The sequence below is a fragment of the Parasteatoda tepidariorum genome, chromosome 11 (assembly GCF_982258835.1).
Source record: "Parasteatoda tepidariorum strain Cologne lab strain chromosome 11, Ptep-v5.0, whole genome shotgun sequence".
Lineage (NCBI taxonomy): Eukaryota > Metazoa > Arthropoda > Arachnida > Araneae > Theridiidae > Parasteatoda > Parasteatoda tepidariorum.
Genome location: NC_141765.1, coordinates 14,712,357 through 14,736,209, shown reverse-complemented (window position 1 = coordinate 14,736,209; position 23,853 = coordinate 14,712,357). Strand labels below are relative to the sequence as shown.

Sequence of the window (23,853 nt, the reverse complement as noted above, 5' to 3'; positions counted from 1 at the left end):
TTGCAACAAACTATTTTTTATTTTTAAAAGGCACTTGAGTTTAAAAAAGTACATAAGATCAAATGAATTTCAGGATAAGATTATTATAACATGCATATAACACTTTAGTGCATACTGATTCTCTAAAACTTTTTAGATCAGACATTATTTGTGATGTAATTAGCTTGTAATCAAAACTGATTTATGTGCGATAAAAAATTGTTCAAGAAAAACTTAAAAACAAAACAAACAAAAAAAAATGCTATTCTACATCATTAACATTGAGAGTAAGAAAACATGAAATCATTTTTTTTATTTATAAATTTTAGTAACAGACCATGTCAAATATTAAAAGCTACTACTCTCATTTGATAGTTATTACATATAAAAAGTTTTTAAAAAAATAGAAAACAATAAATTAAAACTGTTTGAAAAACAATTTGTCTATTATTTCACAAAAGATTTTGACTTCATGAGAATCTAACAAATGAAAAACTGAAAAGAATAAGATGTAAATAATTTTATTACAGAACAATTATTAATTCCTGATCCTGTAACTTAAAAGCACCTTAGAAAATAACTGTCTGACAATTAAAAAAAAAAAAAAAATCAGACAGCATATATAGTAACAGCAAACTTGCAAAACTGCGAGTAGTCAACAACAATATTTCCTGGAAACAGAATAATATTAAGAACTGATCTGTAAATAAAATACTATTTAGGTATTTAACACTTGTTATTTTTTTAAGATAAAAAATAGGTCATTTCCAAAATGCTTTTACTCTGGGAAAATAAAAAATTTTTCTTTCAAACTTTCAAGTATGAATAATAAGTTATATTAATTTTAAAAAAAAGGTTTGCTTTGAGCTGCTTATTTTACAGTAACATGCTTAATACTTTTAAACTTAAAATGCCTTGATATTAGCTTAAAACTTGCAGAATAATCTCATTAAAAATAAAAGCAGAAAAGAAAAAAAAATTTAAGTGAATATATGACACTATTTGAAACTAAAGCAGTACATATAATTTCATGCTATTAGATAAACAATTCTGATAACTTTACAATACTCTTGCACTGTTAAGCAACACACATTTAGAAAAATCAAAACATAAAGTAACAAAAATATCAAATATAATTAATCTAGCAGTCACATAAAAATATAATAAAAACTTATTTGATACATATTTGTCAACTATGTAATACATTGGTATTTTATAGTGAATATAATAGTATACAAAAAAACTTATAAATTACATCACATTAAAAAAAATAACACTAAAATAGGAAATATACTTTTTAAATTAAAGTATGAGATTTTTTTTTATCTGCTATTTTATATTGTGATTTATAGCAAACAGTACTATTGTTGATTTATAAACTTTTTACCTTAACCTTTACATTTATGAAATGTAAAGAAAAACATGAAAACAATATTTATCACTATAAATAAAGAATACAGTGCACTATCTTAAATTTCAAATATGCATTCTGTATGTGTGTTATCACTTCTTCTTTGAAACTGTTAAGAGTTTTTCTAGAGTTCTCACATTAAGGCACGTCAATAAGGAACAAATTGTAAACAGCTCATGTAGCAAAATAGGCAACAGAGCTATATTTTTCTGTCACCGTCCAAAAATACCTAATTTGCTTTCTACAGGCTGGATGTGAATCTGTAACAAATATATTTCACATTTTTATTGAAGAAAAAATTTCCTAAATACATAAAGAAAGATAGCAGTTTTCTTCAGCCCATACAATTTCTTTTTCCTTCAGGGTTTTGCATGAGCTAATCTATGTGCTTTATGTCTACGAATGTAACATAGTTGAATTGTTACTGGCATCACTGAAAATCATGCTGGTTAAAATATAGGAGAGATTGTCTACAGGTTGGATCTGTGTCACACGACAAATGGAGCCCTCAATGAACATTAAATTAAAACTAGAAATGTTAAATTTTTTTATTACAATTTAGAGTTAAAGTGCAAATAAACATGAACTGCTATATTTCGCTATGCAAACCTTGCAAGATGAAATTATTGTATAACATTTTTTTAGAAAAAGAATGTTTTTACATATTTAAATAAATAAAGTATAAGATTTAAACATAGTTTGTCAATAATAATAACATGCAACAATAGTGTTGTAACTCAGAAAAGTGAATTTTTGAGTAATGCAAAAAAACTGTTCCAAATTGCTATTGATTTATCAAAAAGGCATCATGTTGTAAGTGCAATAAAGTGAACATTTAAGCTACTGACTGTAGTTAGTTTTCTATGCTGAATAGTTGTTTTGATGTGAAAAATAAAATTGTTCAGTTAAAACACAATTGTTGTAAAGGTGCATTGTAAAGTTTAAGGTTGAAAATTTTCAAAATATGTCTTAAAAAGCACTCAAAAATTTTAATGCCAAATTTTTAGTACTATTGTAATTTCAAAGATTGAATCATTCAGACATTTTTTAAGTTTTTTAAAAATCGTTTCCATTGCAATGAGTAAGTGAGTTACGAAACACAAATAATTAGCAATTGCTGCTATGTAGAAAAAAAAATTAAAAAATGGGAAATAATAGTAATAGACCCTTTAAAACCATTTATATATTTACCCTCAATTCCAATCTAATTTTTAATGGGATTTAACTTTAGTCTTCACTGATTATTCTACTTCCCTTGTCTAAATTTAACCTGTTAACTGAGTATGACCAAATAGAATGTAATATAATGTAAGTTTAATATAGTGTTAATATGATACACAAATTTCAAAATTTAAATTCACACTTTTTAATTCCATTTTTTCTGATTATTTTTATTGTGGTTATTTATCATTTTTCAGCCCTTTCCTCATGTTTTTTTTTCTTCAGATGCCTCTATTTTCAAAATGCTATTATTACGCGAATATAAGTAATCCCTTTTTGAGGCGCCAGAATCACAGCAATTCCATAGACCATTTACACATTTAATACGATGCTATGACTCAGAAATTTTGAGTCTGCGTTATTATGTTCTATAATCAAGAACTTAAATGATCACTTTTTGACAGGCTTGATGCCTGAAGATTCCATTGTAAATCCCTGTCTATTTCTAATTGTTTTTTTTTTGGCACCCATCTATTATATATTCAAATTTCGATATATTATTTTTTAATACAATGTTATTATGACACACATATTTTAAATTTAAGTTATAACTTTTTGGCCTGCTTGATTTGCAACGAGTCCCTAGTGCATACTAGTGTCAATTTCAGATTATTTTTTCAAAAATATATAGTTTTCTTAGACATTTCCACATGGTTTTTCAAATTGTGATGTCTTTAAAACTATATTCTTATAACAAGGAAATTTTGAATTCAATAGCTTTTTGATACAATCTGTCAACAAGAACATAGTTGTAAAACAACGTTTTTTCCAACTGTTATCGTTTTTTGGGCCATTTTTACACAACTTTTACATTTTTAATATTATGCACACGATATTAATACAACACACAAGTTTTCAATTTGAATAAATTGATTTTGAATTTCTTGAAGCGAATGAAAACAAAAATTTCGTGAAATCATTAGCAAAATTGTAATCTTTGCAGGAATGTCATGATTTTGTTTCAAATATGTAATTTTTTCATGATTTCAATGATTTTGGTAGACTTCTTGCAAATACCATATAAATTTTAATTAATATAAAATGAAAATATTGATGTATTTTTTTTAAAAGTTTTTGGCATTGTTTGTATACAAATATTACTTTTAGAAACAGAGTACAAATAAATATTTGAATTTGAGGGTTTTGTTATATTTTTCTAAAATTTTGTATCAAATTGGTAGTAAAATACATTAGTCATAAAATGCAATAACTACTACAATATATTAAAGTAGAAAACAAATAATATTGCAATTAAAAATTGGAAAGTAAAAAAAAAATACTTACTTCACTTAAAATGGCCCATCTCTCACTTTCACTGTGCACATAAAGCCTCATAATTTTAACAGGACCAACTGAAGTACTTACATTACCCTCCGCGATACCAGATGGTTCTTTAAAACTTCCAACAATTAAATAACCATCTGCAGTTTTGGTATAATGCTGATCATCAGAATATGATACTGGTAAAACTTCAACAGTAGTATTTAAAAATTTGTCATCAGGATGTTCAGCATTCCCACTTCTGAATAGAAATCTAAGAATGAATGGAAATTATAAATTGCGGAAAATTAAAAGAATATTAGTTTAAAGAACATTTTCTAAAACATAAAAAAGGCATGTGAAATAAGACATATGTTGGACAAAAAATTTAATTAAAATTATAGCTTTAAAAAAAATATTGCCTTCATATAGTCAATTATAATATCGTTCAATTATAGTTTAAATAAAATTAACATTTTAAATTATTTATGCCATAACTAACAAGCGATCCTTCAATTGAGAGAAAGCAAATGTCTGACAATTTAAGAATTCTCAACTTTTCTTTAAAAAAAAATTTCCTTTATATATGCAACATTTTTGTCACAAGTTAAAAGTTTTTTTAAACCCTCAAGACATATTCCCCTCCTTTTCCAAAATTAGCTTATTATCATTCTTTATACAGTAAAACCTGTCTATAACGATACTGTAGGGACCTAAATAAAATATTGTTATAGGCAGGTTATCGTTATAGACAGGTTTGAAATTTAAAAGTATACGTTTAAAACTAATGATAAATTAAACTTCTTTTATAGGCTCCAAATGAAAATTTTACTTAGAATTATGAAACAGCACACAAGAAAAATTTACTTACAATTTTATGAATCAAAACAGAAATTATTTAGATAAATAATCGGTTAGTTTTGTTTGCTTATTTTTGGAAGCAATTGCCATTTCCATGCACATAGATTTCAGTCCACCTAATGAATTCAAATGAACATCAGTTACATTTGGTAATGTTGCAACAAAATATTGCAAAGTGTTAATTAGCAATATGGCATTCTCGGGTGAAATTTGAGTCCTGTTTTGAGAACAGTCAGCTGCTTCTTCCTCATCACTTTGATCACCCGGGATAACTTCTGCTAAAATCTCTTCATCACTTGCACCACTGAAAACCAACACATCATTATCTAAATTTAAAAATTCATCTGCGTTAAATAGAAATGATGTATTAGATGATCTTTGGAAATCACTGACAATCGAATTTAAGCCTGCCACACATTTTTCTTCTTCATCAGTGATTTCAGTAAGCTCAGTTTCTGCGTTTCCGTTGCTTTTATCCTCAAAGAAAGAAGCTTTCTTCCAACAATTTTGGATGGTGGATTGAGTCAATGAATTCCACCCTCTGGAAATCCAATCACATGCATTTTTTACATCAACTGCACAAGGATTTGGGAGTTTATTATCCAGATTATAAACAACGTTCTGAACTAATCTTTTTCGATAGTATCCTTTGAAACATTTTATTATTCCCAAATCTAATGGCTGTAGAATTGACGTGCAATTTGGGGGAAAATAAAACAATTTTATATTTTTCAAACTTGGAGGATTGTTGTGAGGAGTGCAGTTGTCAACAAAGAGAGCTATTTTTTTCTTCTTTCTTTTCATCTCCTTATCCACATCAAGCAGCCAGTTGTTAAATATTTCTTCTGTCATCCAGGCTCTTTTGTTTGCCTTGTAGTCAACTGGTAAACTTGTCACATTCTTAAAACATCTAGGTTTAGCGTATTTGCCTATAACGAACGACTTCAGTTTATCGGTTCCAGTACTGTTTGCACAAAGTAGAACAGTTAACCTCTGTTTTGATTTTTTACCGCCTTTACAATTTTCTCCCTTAAATGCCATTGTTTTATCTGGCATGAGCTGATAAAATAAGCCAGTTTCATCAGCATTTCTGACGAAGCTCTCTCCCTCCTACAATACCTCTTCACCCATTTCTACTGCTCTAATTTCCCCTAAAAGTGGCATTTTTTCTCAAACAACGAAAAAATATTACATACAAAGGAGATGAAAAAAAAAAAACATTTTGTTATCTCACATTTAAGCTTGATGGTGAGTCGTTTTCCAACGGTAGAAAAATCGGAATGGAACTATCAACTATCAAAAGAGGAAATATTATCGTTGTAGACATGTTTAACTGAAAAGTGGTTATCGCTATAAACAGGTTAAAAATACATTGAGTAAATAGGAATTTCACCGGAACCTCAAGGAAATATCGCTATAGACAGGTTTATCGTTATAGACAGTATCGTTATACACAGGTTTCACTGTACTAAGATATTTGGTTGAAAACTATATCGCATCATTTTGCCCTATTTTTTGGAAAAAATATTGAAAATATGCTTCCCATCAAAATTGACCAATAATTTTTGAGGGATGTCAAGCACTTAGAAAGATATATATTACAATTTTCTCATATTTCTGTAATATATGTAATAAAGAAGAAAAAAAACTAAATAAAAGTCATGTTTTTTTATACTGTAAGAAAAGTAATGTAATTTAATGGTGTCGGCCTACAATACACAAGCACTACTTTTAATTACCCAAAAAATTTGCAATGCATAACTTTTATATGTGCATTGTCTTCACCTTTAAGAGCTTTTTCTGACCAACATCAGGTGTTGCTTGGAATTGAGAGGTGGGGCAGCAATATTTGAGTGCCCAGTTTTTCTTCAAAAATAAAACGTTTTTCTCTTACTCAGAAGAGTGACAAGCAGAAGGGCAATTTTAAGAAAAATACAGCATGAAAGATCAAAGAAACATTTTTTAATTAATATTTCTCAAACTTTTTTTAATGAAATATTCAGAAGATTGTATAGAAATTACTTTTCCATTAGGATCCTTTAAGTAAAAATTTAAATAAAAACATATTAAAATTTTTATTTATTCTTTTTCCACTAACATTCATGAGGTGAAGAGATTTCATTTCTTCACAATCTTTTTTTTTCATATTTTCTTACACCTTTTTACTTACGTTCATATTATCTTTTACTTCTTCTCTTCTTTCGACAAAATAACTTATTTCTAAATATTTTAGATAAAGGATATGTGAGCTTACTTTTAATAAGATTATTTCCTTTCGGATAGTATCATTTATACGGGTTCATGCAAATCACCCTTCGCATGACTAGGTATCATATATAAAACTAACTCATCTGACTTTAGAGGTTCAAGATCACATGGTTGTTATCTCAATTCGGTACTCTGTATTAGTGCGTATACATACTCTTTAGTACGTATGAATGAACTCGAAGCATGCAAGTTTGGAGAAGTACTCTTTTATTTCATTCTAGTGAGTTTACTTCATTTTTTGTTTGTCAGCATATGAAAAGACAACTGTAACTTCATTTCAAAAAATCAGAGATAAAAACTTTAAAGCATTTTGAAAAGTTAATTTTAAGTTGTAAAGTTTAAATATGGACAATAAAAAAAATTTGAAATTTTCACCACAATTGCTGATTTCTACCCAGTCTTAAAAGCTATAAAAGAACAGAAATTTTGCCATTCCCTTGTTTTATACTTACCAAAGATTTCCGAAATAAGTTAAGAGTTTTTAGAAACTTTTTGAAAGCTAAAGTTGGGTGGAGGTCCACTTACAACCGGATCCACTAAATTAAAAAAATTCCATGGAGAAATTGCCAAAAGAAATACTTCTTTTTTTGTTGAGCATTAGTGATAATCAGTAAATGTCACTAAATGTATTTACTAATCAAAAAATAATAGTTGAAAAAGAAATGCATTAATATAAAAATTGAAAAAGAAATACAAGGAGAACTTGAAAGGAATACTGTTAGTTTTTAAACTTCTAATTACGAAGGTCTGTGATTCTTTTACCCACTGTACAACCATTAGTACAAGAAATGAGGTAAATTTTTGCTTCCAAGAGCAGCATGCTTTATTTTTGTTATGTTGGCTTGTAAGTTAGTTTTAAATTTTAGTTGAATTTTCAAATAAAGAGAGTACTCTTTGGCTAATATACGGATCGACTTACATATAAAAATATACAGTAATTAAAAGCCGTTAATTTCCTAGAACTACTGATTATCATGTTTATTCTAAAACAAAAGTTCAATACTGATAAAGAAAGCTTTCTTTTTACCAGTCTAATCTAAAATATGTTTCACTAATATTGAATTTATATTTTTTGCTTAATAATTACTTTTTTATAAATATGATGTGTTCAGGTAATTTTGATTAATGGCAAACTATATAGCATCTATGAGTAGGTACAAATATTTACAAAATAATTAAATTACAGTATATATAAGAGAATGTATGAAGAATAATTAAATACCTATATTTTTTGGTTAACTTTATATCCAAATTGCCAACACTCTGATATATACCCATTGGCCCATTATCATACCAGTTTTAGCCTCTTTAAAAAATATAATCTATGACACTAAAAATAATGTAGTTGTGGAACGTCGCTATCGAGTTGCATAAATATTTTGCTAATTAAGAAATAATCTTTCTGCACTTTCTGAATATTAATCTTGAGTATCTTTGTTTTTTTTTTTGTCATTGTACCGATGGATGCATGTGCTATGTTTTGATTATCTTTTAAAGAATTATTTTTTTGCCATCTTATCACACTTCATGCACATCTTACACTTCATCTTATCACATTCTTCTTTCCTAACACATTATGATGTGAGTTCAAGAATTATGTCCAGTTGATATAATTAATGTCAATTTATGAAATATTTTTGAAAACTCTTGACTTGGGCATTATTGATTTCAACAATAATATTAACCAGGCAGTGTGCAAGTTTCATTCATATGAATGCAGATTCCCTCATTAACAATATGATTTCCTCACCACCTCTTCATAGTGTGTAGAAATGCTTTTGCTTTGCCTCTCTCATCCATTGCAGTTTTTGTTCACCCTTACTTATTTTTCCTTTCCTGTTTTACTCTTGATTACCACCACAGTTTTTCTAGTTTTCTTTTTTCACCTTTATTTTTCATCTTTTGATGGCAACTTCACGTTTCCTGTTTCAAATATCTTTTGACTTTCCTCATTCACGCCTGGCAAGTCTTGTGAATAGGTGCCTATTTTTGAGGACTTGAAACACATAGACTTTTATTACTATCTTCACATTTTTTTGAAGCTAATGAAGTTTTTATGTTATCAAGTACATCTTTCTGCTTCAATTTCTTAGGATTATTCATATTTAATACATGGTGGTTATAATCAAAATTACCCCATTTAGACCAACATAGTGTCCTTTTTAAAAGACAGATGTTGAGAAATTTGGTAGATATGCTATATGGATAGTTGGAAGAAGAAATTTGCAACAAAATTGATTCACATTTCAACCAATAGATGGCACTTCTCATGCATGAAATAAAGACAATAACACAGTTTAAATAGCCTGTAGTTACTGCATAAAAATATTCCAAGCAGTATTAAATGTTGTATTAATGTTATATTAAAGAAAAAATGAAAAAGATGATTTCTAAATACTAAGAGACTGGGGAAGAAGAGGACATAAGTGGTCAGAATGAAATTGAATTGAAAGCAAGCAAAATATGTTCTGTTGCTGTAATAGGTCAAGAAATTATTTATGTTAAGCTTAAACTTGCTATCAGTTAAAATGAAACATTCTCATAAAATTAAATGAAATATACCTGCACAAAAATTTTAAAAGTTTCTTTTCCTTACAAAAAAACTTAAAAAGATCAATGTTGTTTAAAAAGTAATTAATTGTTTAGACAAATTGTTTATGAAAACCATGGTGAAATAAACAAAATATAATGTATTTAAATATAATGTGAGAACCTTTCAATTGTTATTGGACTACGAAAATGAAATGCTAAAATATCGCCAGGTTGTGGAAGTAAGCTCCAAAAAAAGGTATCGCCTTTGTAAGCTCGGGCTGCTGTATAACCTTTATAAGATTTTAATGTTGTCTTGACTTCTGCTTCCGGATTCTGATGTGGATGATGAAGAGACAGCTTTCCGAATTGCTTATCCTGCATAAACAAAATCATTTTTATACCTTGTAAAAATAAACAGACTTTACCATTTTTAATTATTCTTAGATTTAACATTATTTTTTCATTCACAGGAAATTCAATTGTCTAAATTCATATTTTTGAACTCTTATACAGTTTAAGTCATTTTAGCAGTTAACAGTGGCAGTCAAACTTAACTTCTTGCTTATTTTAAATGGTTTGAAAACGTTAGAAAAATTCAAAATGAGAGAAAAAAAATTTCAAATTTAAAAATTTTTTGTACCTTCAAAATATTTGCCATGGTTTTATGGGTGGACTCTAGCAATTGTAGTATTCATGCTGATTTTTTTAACAAAAAAAAGCACTTTTTTAAAAAAATATGTCAAAGAATACAACAATAAGTATAAAAATTAAGCAAGTACAAATTTTTGAAAGAAGTCCAACTTTTTTTGTCACTTCTTTTACAATACTTGCTTCAGTAGAAAACTCTTCAAAATATTAAAAAACTTTAAACATTAATTTTTCTTTAGATAATGGCTCTTAAATAATACAGAGATAAATTATTTATTTTTTATTTTTTCAACTACTAACTACTTTCAGTTTGGTTACTAACTTACTTTAAAATGATGTTGCACTGATAAAAGAAAAATTTAGAGAAAATTAAGGTTAGGTTCCTCTATTATTTATATTAAAATATAATTACAAAAACCAATGGGTAAATGTTTCATATTACAAATTTCATGCTCTTTAATATTTTGAGACCCAATGACAGTTATAAAAATATTTTATATTACTCAACATTTTACTTAAATGGATTCACGATAAAAATGCACCAAGTTGATAGCCGAAATTGAAATTATTACACTAATAGTAAAAAAGATCGAAAAATATATACTAGATCGATACCATTAACAATTATGTTTTCTAGCTGCAATCAGGCATCCTCCTAACCATTGAAAATGACTTTTTTTTTTACATTTTAAGTTTTAAGTAAGTACACCAACTAAAAACAAAAAAAGATTTAAACCTCTTTCCAAAACTTATGCTTTATATCTGTTTGAAAGTCAAGCTGTAATACCAAACTATCTTAATTGCTAAGTTAGTGAGTTTCAAAACCAGTCATCTCCATATCCATTAAATGCTAATTTTGATCCAGCTCCCAGTAAAGGCTAGCTAAATTCATGTGGTTGATACTTATTGATAACTGTTGTTCTGTCTTTGCTTGTGACTGTGCACACTAAGTTTCTAAATGAGTTGGCCTTTTTTTTTTTTTTTTTTTTTTGACAATGGAGAAATTTGAAGAAGATGTGTCCCCTAATAAATCTAGATGAAAAGTGAGATTCTACGTCACAAAAATAAAGTCATAGTTGTATACCATCATTTACTTTTACTTTTTAGGTATGTACTATGATGTAAGAATCAGAAAGTTGGTTGCAAAGAAGAGCAAGAAAAATACTAGAAACAGCAAGCTTGAGGCATTGGTTCTGGGTATAATGGTGAAGCCTCTGAAAATCTTCAACAAAACATTTTGGACCTAATTGGCATACTAACAAATGGCGAATTTCTTTTTACCAAAATATCTTGGTATCAGCTTGGTACAGGGGTAACAAAGATGAGGAACAAGATGCAAGAGATTTTTTATGTTTTTCTTTTTCTCAAGTCCATCATTTCTAGAACTTGAAGTAGTTAAACATACAGTTAAAGGTCATATTTTCTGAATTTTTGTTAAAAAATATTTAGTTAAACTAAGCATTGTTGTACATTTATAATCCTGAAAGCCCAGTACCTACATTAAATATACCTCTGTGGCGTGAGACTTTCTTTTCAAAGACAGACTATAGCCTCCTTCTTTCACATGTTATATTGAGCTTCTAAACACACTTCCCACACAAAAGCACAACAAAATTCTATCACAAACAAACATGCCCCTTAAACCAAAAAAGGTTCTGCTTTCCATTTTATTTTGGTTTATGGTGGTAGAAAATCAGTTTTCCCCGAAGATTTTATTTTACAGAGATGACAAGTTTTGTAACCAGGAAAATATGTTAACACAAAAGTATAATTTAAATAATTACTTCTTATATTATACTAATTATATAAGGCATAGAAATGTTAACATTTCTTGTATTTCTCAAAATTTATAAAATGCTCAGATGGTTTCATGCCTATAAGTATTAATAATGTATTACTAATATTTACAAATTCATATTTACTTATCAATACTTGTACCATGGAAATTAGAATCATGGCTGAAAGCACTAAACAAAATTCCCGCACTTTATCAAGGTGTATTTAAATTAAAGAACAAAAATTATTAGTCACAATAACAAAGAATTTTGGACAAGAATATTTTCAATTTTCATACTTAAGAAATACTCTGGGATTAATTTTTTCCGCATCCATGTTTTCATATTTTAAAAGAAATACTATGAGAATTAATTTTAAATTTTAGAAATGTTTAGGTCAAGTGAGTAATAAAGTTTAAAGCTTATCAATAAATATAAAACTCACAGAGGTTTGAAGAAGCGGGAATAAATTACAAATGAAAATAGTGCTTTTGACCTTCCTATGCTAAAAAATACGGCAATAAGCTAGTAACTTGCTAGTACTCCAATTATCATATGTAATATGCTGCAAAAAATTTCATAAAGCTAGCTCAAATATTCATAGAAATATGGACATTTTCATTAAAAACGATGATTTTTTACCCTTCCGTTTTCTTACTATAATTGATTTTTTTCCTTCTGTTTCCTTACTATAACTTCAATAAAATAACACATTTTTAGCGTAATTTTTAATTAATAACAAAATTATCATTTTAAAGTTTGAATAAAAAATTCATTAAATATTGTGCAAGATATGAGCATTTAGTCATACTTTTATACTGCATATAAGCAGAAAACACTTAAATTTTTTTCTTCATAATTTTGCTCTGAATCGCATTTGGTAACTTATAGAAAATGAAAAAAAAAAGGCGATTTAAATATCTTGAAAATGTAAGAAGTTTCAAGCAATTTTTTAGGTCGTGTTTTTAAATTTGGAAAGAAAACTTAGAATAGTGAGGGGTTTTCCACAAATTTTATTTTGTCCTATAAAACAAATTTTATTAAAAATTATCAGTATTATGTAAGACCATCCCCTATTAAATTATGTTTTATTTCACATGCTCTATTTCCTAATACGAACGTATTTTGTTGTATGGGCTATTATTTTTAGGAATTATCATTTGGTATTAAATTTTACTATATTATGCAAAATGAAATTTGTTGAAAACCCTTTATCACTTAGATCTTTCAATAAAAAATTACAAAATCTACTAAGAAATTTGCTTGAAACTTTTTACATTTTCAAGATATTTAAATCTGACTTCTTTTCATAAGTTACCAAATACAATTTTAAACAAAATTATGATTTTTTTTTTTAATGTTTTCTGCGTATGCACAGAATGAAAGGATTATTTACTTTAAGGATTAAATACTTAAAGGATTAAATACTCATATCTTATGCAATTTTTAAAAAAATTTGAGATAGGGGAAACTCATATGAAGAAGATTTTAAATGTGCTCCAAAAGTTTTTTCTTAAAATGAAAGAGTAAAATCTATTAATAATTAAAGAGTTTTGAAAAATTAATTATTTTCAAATGGTGCCTTAAGTTTCGAAATGCCCTCAAACTGCGAAATTTTTTTTTAAAAAATTGCACTACTGGAATGAAAATTAATTTATTCATAATAATTTGCTTAGATTTAGTTCTAACACGAGAAATAATTCACCTTCAATTTTTGAACTTTTCCTTTCAAAGAGGAGTGTGTCCCAACATGTTGAAACAATGATGGCTTGAAATGAAGCCAAACTTGGTCTTTTCTTTTCTTACAATCTTTCTGAAAAATAAGAATCATTATTGTAAGCTAAAATAAGGCAACATATTAAAGAAAGTACACTTTTTATTTTAAAATTATATACAGAGTGCCGCTAAATAAAAGGAGAAATCTGTACTTAGGGTGCAAGTTTTGTCTTTTAATTTTTTGTGCACAATGTAATAATTCAATTATCTTAAAAATCTTGTGAGAAATGCTTAATACGTTTGTCTATTTAAAAAAAATTTGCCATAAACTTCAGGAAAAAAGTACTTTTTTAAAGGTAGAAAAATACGGTTAAAAGTACAACATAATGTTGTATCTTGGACCATTGGCCTTTGATAATACTTATTTTTTAATTCTTGTCTTCCACACTTGAAAGTTGACGGAAATATTGTATTAGTGCCATTAAAACTTACTTTTAATGAAGTTTTCAAGTAGCCTACATAAACTAAAATGAATTATGAACCCAAGATCAAATAATATTTAAAAAAATATTTCAATATGCAATTTATTTTACATTTCAACAAAGTTGTCAGCTGGTAAAATTTTTTGTTTCCAAAGTATGACTTATGGGTTGAAACTAACCCACCAATATCGTCCAACTGGCCTACAGTATAAGTCTACCATACCAGGTATCTGATCTTGATTATGTTTAAAATTCTATAAAATAATAATTAAAACAAACATAATAACTAATAAACAAATAAAATTAAAGATTCGAATTGTAATTAATGATATGAATATTAATATCCAAGCCTTATTAATAACTAAAATTTAGTTTATGAATTCTTAACTTATTAGACGTACCAACACTCTCACACTCATATGTTTTTGTAGTAGATTATTAAATCATTATGTTACGGTATTCTCTATAATATTTTGTTTTTAGTTTGATATATTTTTTCAGATCTATATTACACTGTTCCCCTTAATATTTTATAATAATTATCTTAGTTAATAAAAAAAGTACCTTGCATAAATAGGACTAGTATGGCAGTCTTTGAGTTCTTGTGAAATTTAAACAAAAAAATTATTTTATTTTAATTATAAAAAAGTTTTTTTTGCTCTATTTTACTCCTAATAAACTTTCGCTGAAAGCCTACAAATTGGATAGTATGTATTATTATATTTTATAAATTTACTTAAATTTTTGTTTAATTTCAGAAATTTTTTTATTTTAATTTGCATTTACATTTCTAATTATTTCCCGTGAAATATTTCCTGTCCACATGACCACCTTTAACAACATTTTCATCTCTCTCAACTGAGAATGTAAAAGAAATATCCCTTTTTCCAGCCATTTCAACAGATAAATAATAAAATTATGCCTTCAAAAAGAGAGCTAGAAGTTGAATCTCACAAGATAAAGTGGGAAATGCCATAAAAATTGTAGCCATCTTTTAAAGACGAACACACACAACCACTGTTTCATTTTTTTTACAATACACAACTATTAACTTCTTGTGCGAAATTTTCTGTCCTCTGCTTCCAATAAAATTAATTCTGGGATAAAATTGCAAATTTCACAATTCCAAAAACAGAGCATATAGGTAACTTCAAGAAAACTTATAGCAGTCATCTTACATACAGATATTCAACAAAACACATTTCAGAACAAAAAAAAAAGATATCTTACTGCATCTTTATCAAAACGACACACTTTGGTTTGTACAACATGATCCAAAAGCCAATCAACTGGTTTATCATTATGAAAGATAACAAAAAATGTGATAAGTGTTGATAGATCAACACACTTAAACATTTTTCCTATAAAATAAAAACAGGATATTTTAATAGTGATAATGATAACAGTTTTAAGTATAATGTGAAAGAACAAGTATTTTTACCAATAAAGCCAAGTTGACAAAAATCAAGAATAATCCACTCTCTTTTTTCACTAATTTGCTTGTAGGCAAATTTTTTCATTGTATCAATATATGCAGGCTTTGATAATATATCATCCTCTAACTGAAACAGAAGTATAAATTATCAAGGAATGTCTCGAAGATGCATTTTCAAAAAAACAGATAGATACTACAATCTCCTGCATCTTTGTAACATAGTCGGCAACTAGTAATTTTTGGTACATTAAAAAATTAAATAACAATATGTATGATCAGCAGTATAATTGTAATACTTGTGAATTATAAAAAATAAATAATCATGTGAATAATAAATGAAAATACATAAGCAATGAGCAAAAAAGAATTATTAGCAAAATGTATTAGTTTAGACCCCTTTATAAAACTTTAGAACATTTGATTGACAAACATTTTGCAAAATGTTTGTCAAACAGATCCAAGATAATAAAAGGAAATTCTTGATAAAAGGTTTGCCAATTCCCCAAGATAATCAAAGGAAATTTTGATGAAATGGTTTATGGCCTACTTTTGGCTATATGTCTAAAATGCTGTTGTCATAAAAATGTCCTAATAAAATTATTAATTAATTTCGCTTCTAGAATAAATGAAAAAATAAGTTTCTATTTGCTTGTAGAAATTAGAAAATGGAATTTTATTAGCTATTAAAATTGCTCATAAAATCCCCAGCACTACAGCTTTCAAGTTGCATATCGACTGAATGCCATCACTGATCATACGCTAAAGTAGGAGTTTTCAATCTTTTAAGCTAAAGGGCCACAGCAATATAAACTAAAAAAAAATAAAAAACACTGATTACTAAGGCCCGGATTTTGATGACATTTGAATTTTTTTTTGCATTTTTGGACATTTTTTGTCCTTTAGAGCATTTTTTTAGATTTATAGGGCATTTTTCATAAAATTTTTTGGCTTATTTTGCATCCTAAAACATTTTTTAAATTTCTTGTTAATTTTTTCCAATTTTTATTATTTTTTTTATCATTTTTTATTATCACACTGGCTTCCAAACAGTGAAGAAAATCTCTAGGATATTAACAGGTGAAGCAACATCTTTTCAGGTATAAAAATTTACTTTCAGACAGGAGACGCTCGTTTACATTTCAAAATATGAAAAAAAATTTAATAATCCAATGTAATTCTGATATTTAGTAATATTATGAGATGGAAATTGTTATATTTATTAAAGTTTCTATACAAAATGAAAATGTTTTGGAGTCAATATATTTTCCTTTTTTTTGTTATTTTAGGATATAAAACATATTTTTCAAACTTTAATGAACAGAACAAGTATTGCATTGCTTTATATATTTTGAAATGACTCATAATAATTTTAAACAGTAAAACATCGTTTTAGTTCAATATTTTTACTTTATTTAAGGCATTTTTAGCGCAATTTTTGCATTTTAAGGCCCTTTTTCGCACTTTTTAAGGGCATTTTTTGCACTTTTTAAGGGCATTTTTTGCACTTTTTAAGGGCATTAATTGGGGTTTTTTAGGTCATCAAAATCCGGGCTCTACTGATTACACATCTATTAAATAATGAAATTAATAGCTCATATAAGATACTGCTATTATATTTATTCAAAGGTACATGTCAATAATACTAAGCTGACTAAACCTTGAAAAAAAGCATGCACTATTTCAATGTCACAAATGCTATCCTTATAATGTTTATAATACCTGTTTAGAACATTAGAACTAAAGGATTATCAAGTCTATCGTTCAGAATTTCGTTCAGTTATTTCATTTTAAGAAGAAAAGCAGTAACTCCCGATGTAAATGATGCAGAAAAATAGAATTTGTTACAATTCGGGATAAAAGCCTAAAACATTACGTTTGATTTTTATGCATTAGTAATTGGTTATGCTGAAACTTATGGTAGGATGTTAGATGAAATAAAATGGTTCAAAAAACTGATAGAAAATGATAAATGATGCCGATGAAGACAGTGTAATGGAACTACAGCCAATGCCAACATTTTCAGAAGGTCGTCTCAAACCCTTTGAAACAATGAGAAACTTTCTGTATTCAACGTCTACTAATTTACAGAAAATAAACTAGCAATTTGTTACAAGTCTCAAAAACTTATTATTCACCGCATTTTGAATAATTTTACAGTAAGTACATAATTTTTTTTATACTTTTTGCAAATTTATTTAATTTCAACACTACTTTTTTATTATGTTTCTCACTTTAAGTCATTGTTTTATATTTCATGTTGACTCCCATTCACCCTCTTTTTGTATTTATCATTCACAAAGAATATTCCCATGAGAAGTGATTATAGGTATAGAAAAAGTGCTGAGAAGATAAAGAAAAAAACTATACTTTTGATCAGTTATTTTAACATAAAGAGGCTGTAAGAATAAAAATATGTTTAGTAACAAACTGCAGAGCCGAATAAAATAATATACACTGAAAATAATTTTTTGTCATTTTGAAAATATTATAAACTAACTAACTCCCTGGCATTACAGTCCATGTTGAACCATGGCCTCACTAACAATTTTTCTCCAAAGTCACCTGTCTCTAGCTCTTTGTTTCCAGTTTCGGACCTTTAAAATCTTAAGGTCCTTCTCCACCTCATCTAACCATCTCTTGGCCAGTCTTCCCTTTTTCCTTTGGCCCTACCCCTTGAATATCTTCTTAGTGTCTCTGTTTTCCTCCACTCTCTCAAGGTGTTCTAGTCATTGAATTCTCTTCGCCTTTACATACTTGATTATATCTTTTTCTTTAAATAGTCCTGAAATTTCGAAATTGTATCGCCTTCTCCACAGATCACCCTCTTTGACACATCCAAAAATAGCTCTAAGAATTTTTTTTCTCAGGTAATCAACATTTTTTCGTGTTTCTGGGTTGGAGTTCATGTCTCTGATTGATAGATAACGATTGGTCTGATTATAGTTTTATAAACCAGAAGCTTTGCTTTCCTTGTTATTACTGTTGATGTTAGCAATCTCTAATGTGCAAAAAAATGGCAATTTCCAGCATTTAGTCTTTGCGTAATCTCTGGCATAATATCATTATTTTCAGTGACAACTGAACCCAAGTACTAAAATTCTCTAACTCTTTCAAATCTTGTCATTTCATTAACTTGTAGTTCTGTGTTCATATCTGCTCCCTTACAATCCATTATCATGTATTTGGTCTTATCAATATTTATTTCTAAACCAAAAAGACTAGCTTCTTTGGTTAAGTCTTTAAAAAGGTTAACAAGTGCATTTTTACTTCTTGCTATCATCATTACATCATCGGCAACTTTGTTGTTTCGTTCTATTAAAAATAGTACCACCTCTATTTGATATTGTGTTACGCATCAATTTTCCAAGGCATACATTAAACAACAAGGTCGATAGAATGTCACCATGTCGCAATCCAGTCACAATATCAAATTCTTGGGACATTTTGTTTTGTACTTTTACTTTCGCTTTAGTAGATAAAGTTGTCATTTTAATTAACCTGATTAATTTATGACGGATATTAAATTCGTGCAAGGTCTGTAGCATCAATTCTCTATTTATTGAATCATACACTTGCTTGAAATCAACATAGAGCTGATAGACATTTACATTCATTTCCTTGAGTTTTTCCAAGATATTTCTTATGCTAAATATCTGGTCTATGGTTGATCTATTCAGCCTAAAATCACACTGGTAGTCTCCAATTTCTCTCTCTATCAATGGCTTAAGTCTTGTAGCTATGACTTTCATCAATACTTTGTAAGTCAGGTTAAGCAGGGAGATTCCTCTATAGTTATTGCAGTCCAGTAGGTTTCCCTGTTTTAAAATTGGGCATATCACTGCGTTGTTCCATTCGTTTGGCATCTGTTTATTCTCCCAGACTTCATTTACAAGGTCATACACCATTTTGAATAACTTCTCACTGCCATACTTTAGTAGTTCTGGGAAAATTAAATCCTCCCCAGGTTGAAAATATTATAATAATAAATAAAACAGGCTGCCTATATACAATATAAATTTATCTACATTGGTAACAGAAAAGATTCCAAAAATAAAATGTAAAACTCAAAAAATCAACTTATTACCATTTAATCTTTTGATTGTAGTAAACATAATGTATATATGTGGATTTAAAAAAAAGAAAAACTTTTGATCTTTACTTGTCAAATAATTATGAACATTATTTACTATCAAAACAGGGAGTTGTCGATGGTCTATTTTATTTTCAGCATTTAAACTTAAATTTCGCCACATTAATTTATGTTATACAGATTTTTTTTTTTTTGCAGGTACATTTAAAACTTACATATTGAATTTAAATTTCTTTAAAGTAATACGAAATCACATTAACTCAGGATACAGAATTTTCACTTGCCAAATATTTAAGGCTGGTGACTGGTGAGTAAGTTTCTTATTTTAAAGTATGGAGTTTTAAATTAAACTATCTATACACATTAAGACTATTGTGCTTTAATGATGGTGCATGTGGAAGTGTTTTGAAATCAAATGATGTTACTATTCTTTTATTTAAAACAAAGAAGTTCGAGTTACCCACTTTTCACCTACAAAACCATTGCTTCAGGAAATATTGAAATCTTAAGACAATATTATTTTGATTTAATATTTATTACAATTGTAAAAAATATATTTTGATTTTTAATTTTCTACATTTCCTTATAGTTTCGGGCTCCAAGAAGTTACTCACACTGCATCTGGTAAAAGTTTTAAAAATTGTACATATTTTTTATAAGTGTAAAATAGTTGCAAGCAAATATTTCAGCCTAGCTAGTATCTTCAAAACTAAAATTTCATGCTCTGCATTTGCTATAAAACTCAAAATTGAAAAAAATTGTTTCTGAGAAAATTTAATACTTTTTCTTTCATTAAATTTAAACTAAGAATTTAAGAATTGAAGATTGATTATCAAGGCTCACCATGCATTCATTTTGAATAAGAAATTTTTTTTCATGAAAATAAATATTTTTTGAATTAATTCATTGGCAAAAAGTTTTAAAGAGAAAAATTAATATTTTTTTCACAAAGTTATATTTAAACTGAAATTATTTTTATAAATAACATAAAATTAGAATATTGACCCAATTTAACATGTGAGACTGGTCAAGCATTTTTTTTTTTTTTTGAATAAATAAAAAGTTGTTGTAAAATTATTTTGCTAGCAGCGTATTTCAAAAAGAGGAGATACACCGATGACTACCACATCATATAAAGGACAATGTATTCAATGTAGGTATCAGGTTAGATTTGGTAACTAATATGCAGGTAAAAAAACACCACCTTCCTTAATTAAAAACTTAATAGGAGTTTTTGATTTGACTGTTTCCACTTTTTGATATAATTCTATTCAAAAATCTTTAGCTATATATAAAGATAATTAATATGATACCTACTTGCACATAAAACATTCCTTTAGGTTGAGCATACATCATAAGGTAAGAAAAGTCTAAATTTTGCTTCGTTCTCCATCTGCAAAATTAATATAAATAGTTATTCAAACTCATAAAAACATTCATTTATAATTTCCTTTTACTAAGCAGAATTATATATTTTTTTTCAATAACCATTGTTGAACAGCTGACCCAATTTTTGGGTTTATGACTACTAATGTTCAACTCCGTAGCCTTGTAATTTTGCATCCAATTTAGAAGACTAAAGAACTCCTGGATCAAGTATTAAGAGAAATTTTCTTTCATGGAGGAAAACCACCAAAACCTCCACAGTTAGCCTGACGGCAAGGGGACTATAACCCGTGATATGTCTAGCACTGAGGATATTTTACGTCAGCACTGTGGTCGGTGAGAGCCGGGTGTGGAATTCATATCAACCAGCCATCACAGGGATTCGAATCCGGTTCACCTTATTGGAAGACAAATGCTCTATCCCCTGAGCCACCATGGCTCCAAGCAAACTTATTTTAAAAATCTGATCATTTAATATCAAAGTGAAACAGATATAAAAGATTTATAACTATGTATTAAGTGCAGTAAATTAGCATTATCAGCTTTAAGTATAGTTAGGGCTGCTAGTTTGTCGCGAAAAAAAAGACCCAAAATTCGGGGGATATTTTGAAAATGATTCAAATTATAAATACAAAAATTTTTTTATATGAATGATGTAAAAGACAGAGATTGTGCAAATAATAAAACAAAAGCGTAAAAAATACTCAACAAAAGTACTTCTTTTAATTTCAGGCAATATCAATATTTTTATATAAATGAACAGAATCTTGGTATAAAGTATTGTACATTGTCAGATTATTTTCATTTATGCTATGTCGTTCATCACTTTATACATTGAAAATTATCTTTCTACGTCCACGCTGTTTGTAGGCACTGACAAACATCGAATTGTCCCTTTGGCCAATTTTGGATAGCGTTCGGTCTTTGATACCCAAAATTGGATCAATTTCCCTTCATCAATGTGCAATTCCTTGAACATTGCTTTGTAGGAATTAAATTCACTTATCAATTCTTCGTCATCCTCAAACATCAGAATTATGTTCAAAAATTGAAGAATTGTCATTGTAATTCAAAACACTTAAATATTTACATTGACTGGGATCAAAAACTTTAAAAAAGCTTGAGACCCCTCTTAAAAAAATCACAAGAAGCTGCCCAGTAAAATTTGTCTGGATATGTACAAAGGCAATAGAAATTTTACTGCCCAGTGCAATAGCCTGTATAACAGTTTTTCTGTCAAAGATTGGATTTATAAATTTTTTTTTCTTTTGTGATTCCTATTTCTTTTGTATTTTTACTGACTTCAGGAAGGTAATCCTAATCAGTCTATCATCTTCCCTAAGTATAGAAAGACCACCTGACTCGACAAGATTGGGATTATCACTTACGTCCGAACTATTTTCTTGTCATTTTTCTATTGATTCACTCCCCTAAATGTCTAATCAATTTTATATGTTTAATTTGAGGCTTCAGGAAAGTAAAAAATGCTGTTAAATAAAAATAATGAATTTAAAATGAAAAATTCTAATTTTAAGCAATTTTAGCTCAAATTGAAACATATTGAGAAATTCGCGGATTTTAGAAAAACAAAGATAATTTCGCGGAAATCATTGCGGAAATTCGAAGCCACGACAGACCTGCAGCCCTAAGTATAGTTACAGAAAATCCTCTTTGGTTAAATATTTGGTGCATCTATACATCATTGAAAGGGCTTTTTAATTGTTATCAAAGATTGAATAATCACTTATGTACTTGAAATTAGTGAATTACATGTATGTTTACAAGCAAAAACTTCTTCACTCACAATAGTATTTTTAGTTTCTGAACTTTACAATATAGCCTGGGTATGCTGTGTTGAACCAAATTAGATCTTACTCAACAGTTAAATAAAAAAAGAAAGAGAAAAACAAAAAACAGAAAAGAAAAAGAAAAAAAAGGAAAAAACAAAAGAAAAAAACATTAATTTGGGTACAATCAAAATAATTTTGTAGGGGGACTGGCAAGGGTTATATTAGCAAACTGTTTACAAATTCTTTTGTAAAGAATTGATTTTCATAATTTATTTCATCAAACTCAGTAGTAAACATCTAATTCGTTAAATTCAAGATACAAAAAGTGTCATTAGATTAAGTAATAAAAGTCAGTTATATTTTTTAATGAATTAAATAGTGGAAATAGAGGCCTGGTGGTAGAGTGGTAGCATTTTGCACTCCTGCGCCACAATTCCAAGGTTCTATCCTAGGACCCGGCAAGGTTGATCCCGCCTTTTAATCACTTTAATGTTTTGATAAAATAAGCTCCAATCATACTTGAGAACTCATCTGCTTCTGACCCCCAGAGCCCAAGGTCAAGAAAACTGAGATGGACACTGGACACAGAAGGCCTTGGCCCTCCATGGGCTGTCAAATCATCAAGCTTAGTTTTTTAAAAACCTAAATATTGTCTGCAATGTATACAATGAAGACAACATAAAACAACAAAAAGCAATTAAATGAACTGCAAATGTAATACCATTTTCACTGTGGTGGTTTCAATGAACAATCACTTAAAATCACATAAAGTAGAAGAAAGAATTGGAAATGTATAAAATGGCAAGACAATAAACCTGAAAGCCAAGTTTCACCTATGAACACAAACTCCAAATGAAAAACTGATAAAACTACAGTATCCTGAGACAAAAATGTTATATCAAAATTAAGAAAAATTCTTTTAAAACTCTTACAAAACTAGAGAAAAAACTAACATTTCTAAACATTTCAACATTGTACAAATAATTTAAAAATTTATAA

The 23,853-nt window shown here is 28.1% G+C and overlaps 1 protein-coding gene across 2 annotated transcripts in view; it reads right to left on the bottom strand.

The window, feature by feature from the left end:
• The window catches only part of LOC107445332 (alpha-1,3-mannosyl-glycoprotein 4-beta-N-acetylglucosaminyltransferase A), a 44,508-nt gene continuing 20,655 nt past the window's right edge, over positions 1-23,853 (bottom strand). For both annotated transcript variants that reach the window (XM_043052242.3, XM_043052241.3), the window contains 7 exons: positions 20,996-21,071; positions 15,595-15,715; positions 15,384-15,514; positions 13,661-13,768; positions 9,714-9,907; positions 3,896-4,145; positions 1-1,650 (listed from right to left, as the gene is read on the bottom strand). In XM_043052242.3, the coding sequence (XP_042908176.1) occupies positions 1,603-1,650; positions 3,896-4,145; positions 9,714-9,907; positions 13,661-13,768; positions 15,384-15,514; positions 15,595-15,715; positions 20,996-21,071 (928 nt within the window). In that variant the 3' untranslated portion in view covers positions 1-1,602. The remainder of the gene's footprint in view (positions 1,651-3,895; positions 4,146-9,713; positions 9,908-13,660; positions 13,769-15,383; positions 15,515-15,594; positions 15,716-20,995; positions 21,072-23,853) is intronic.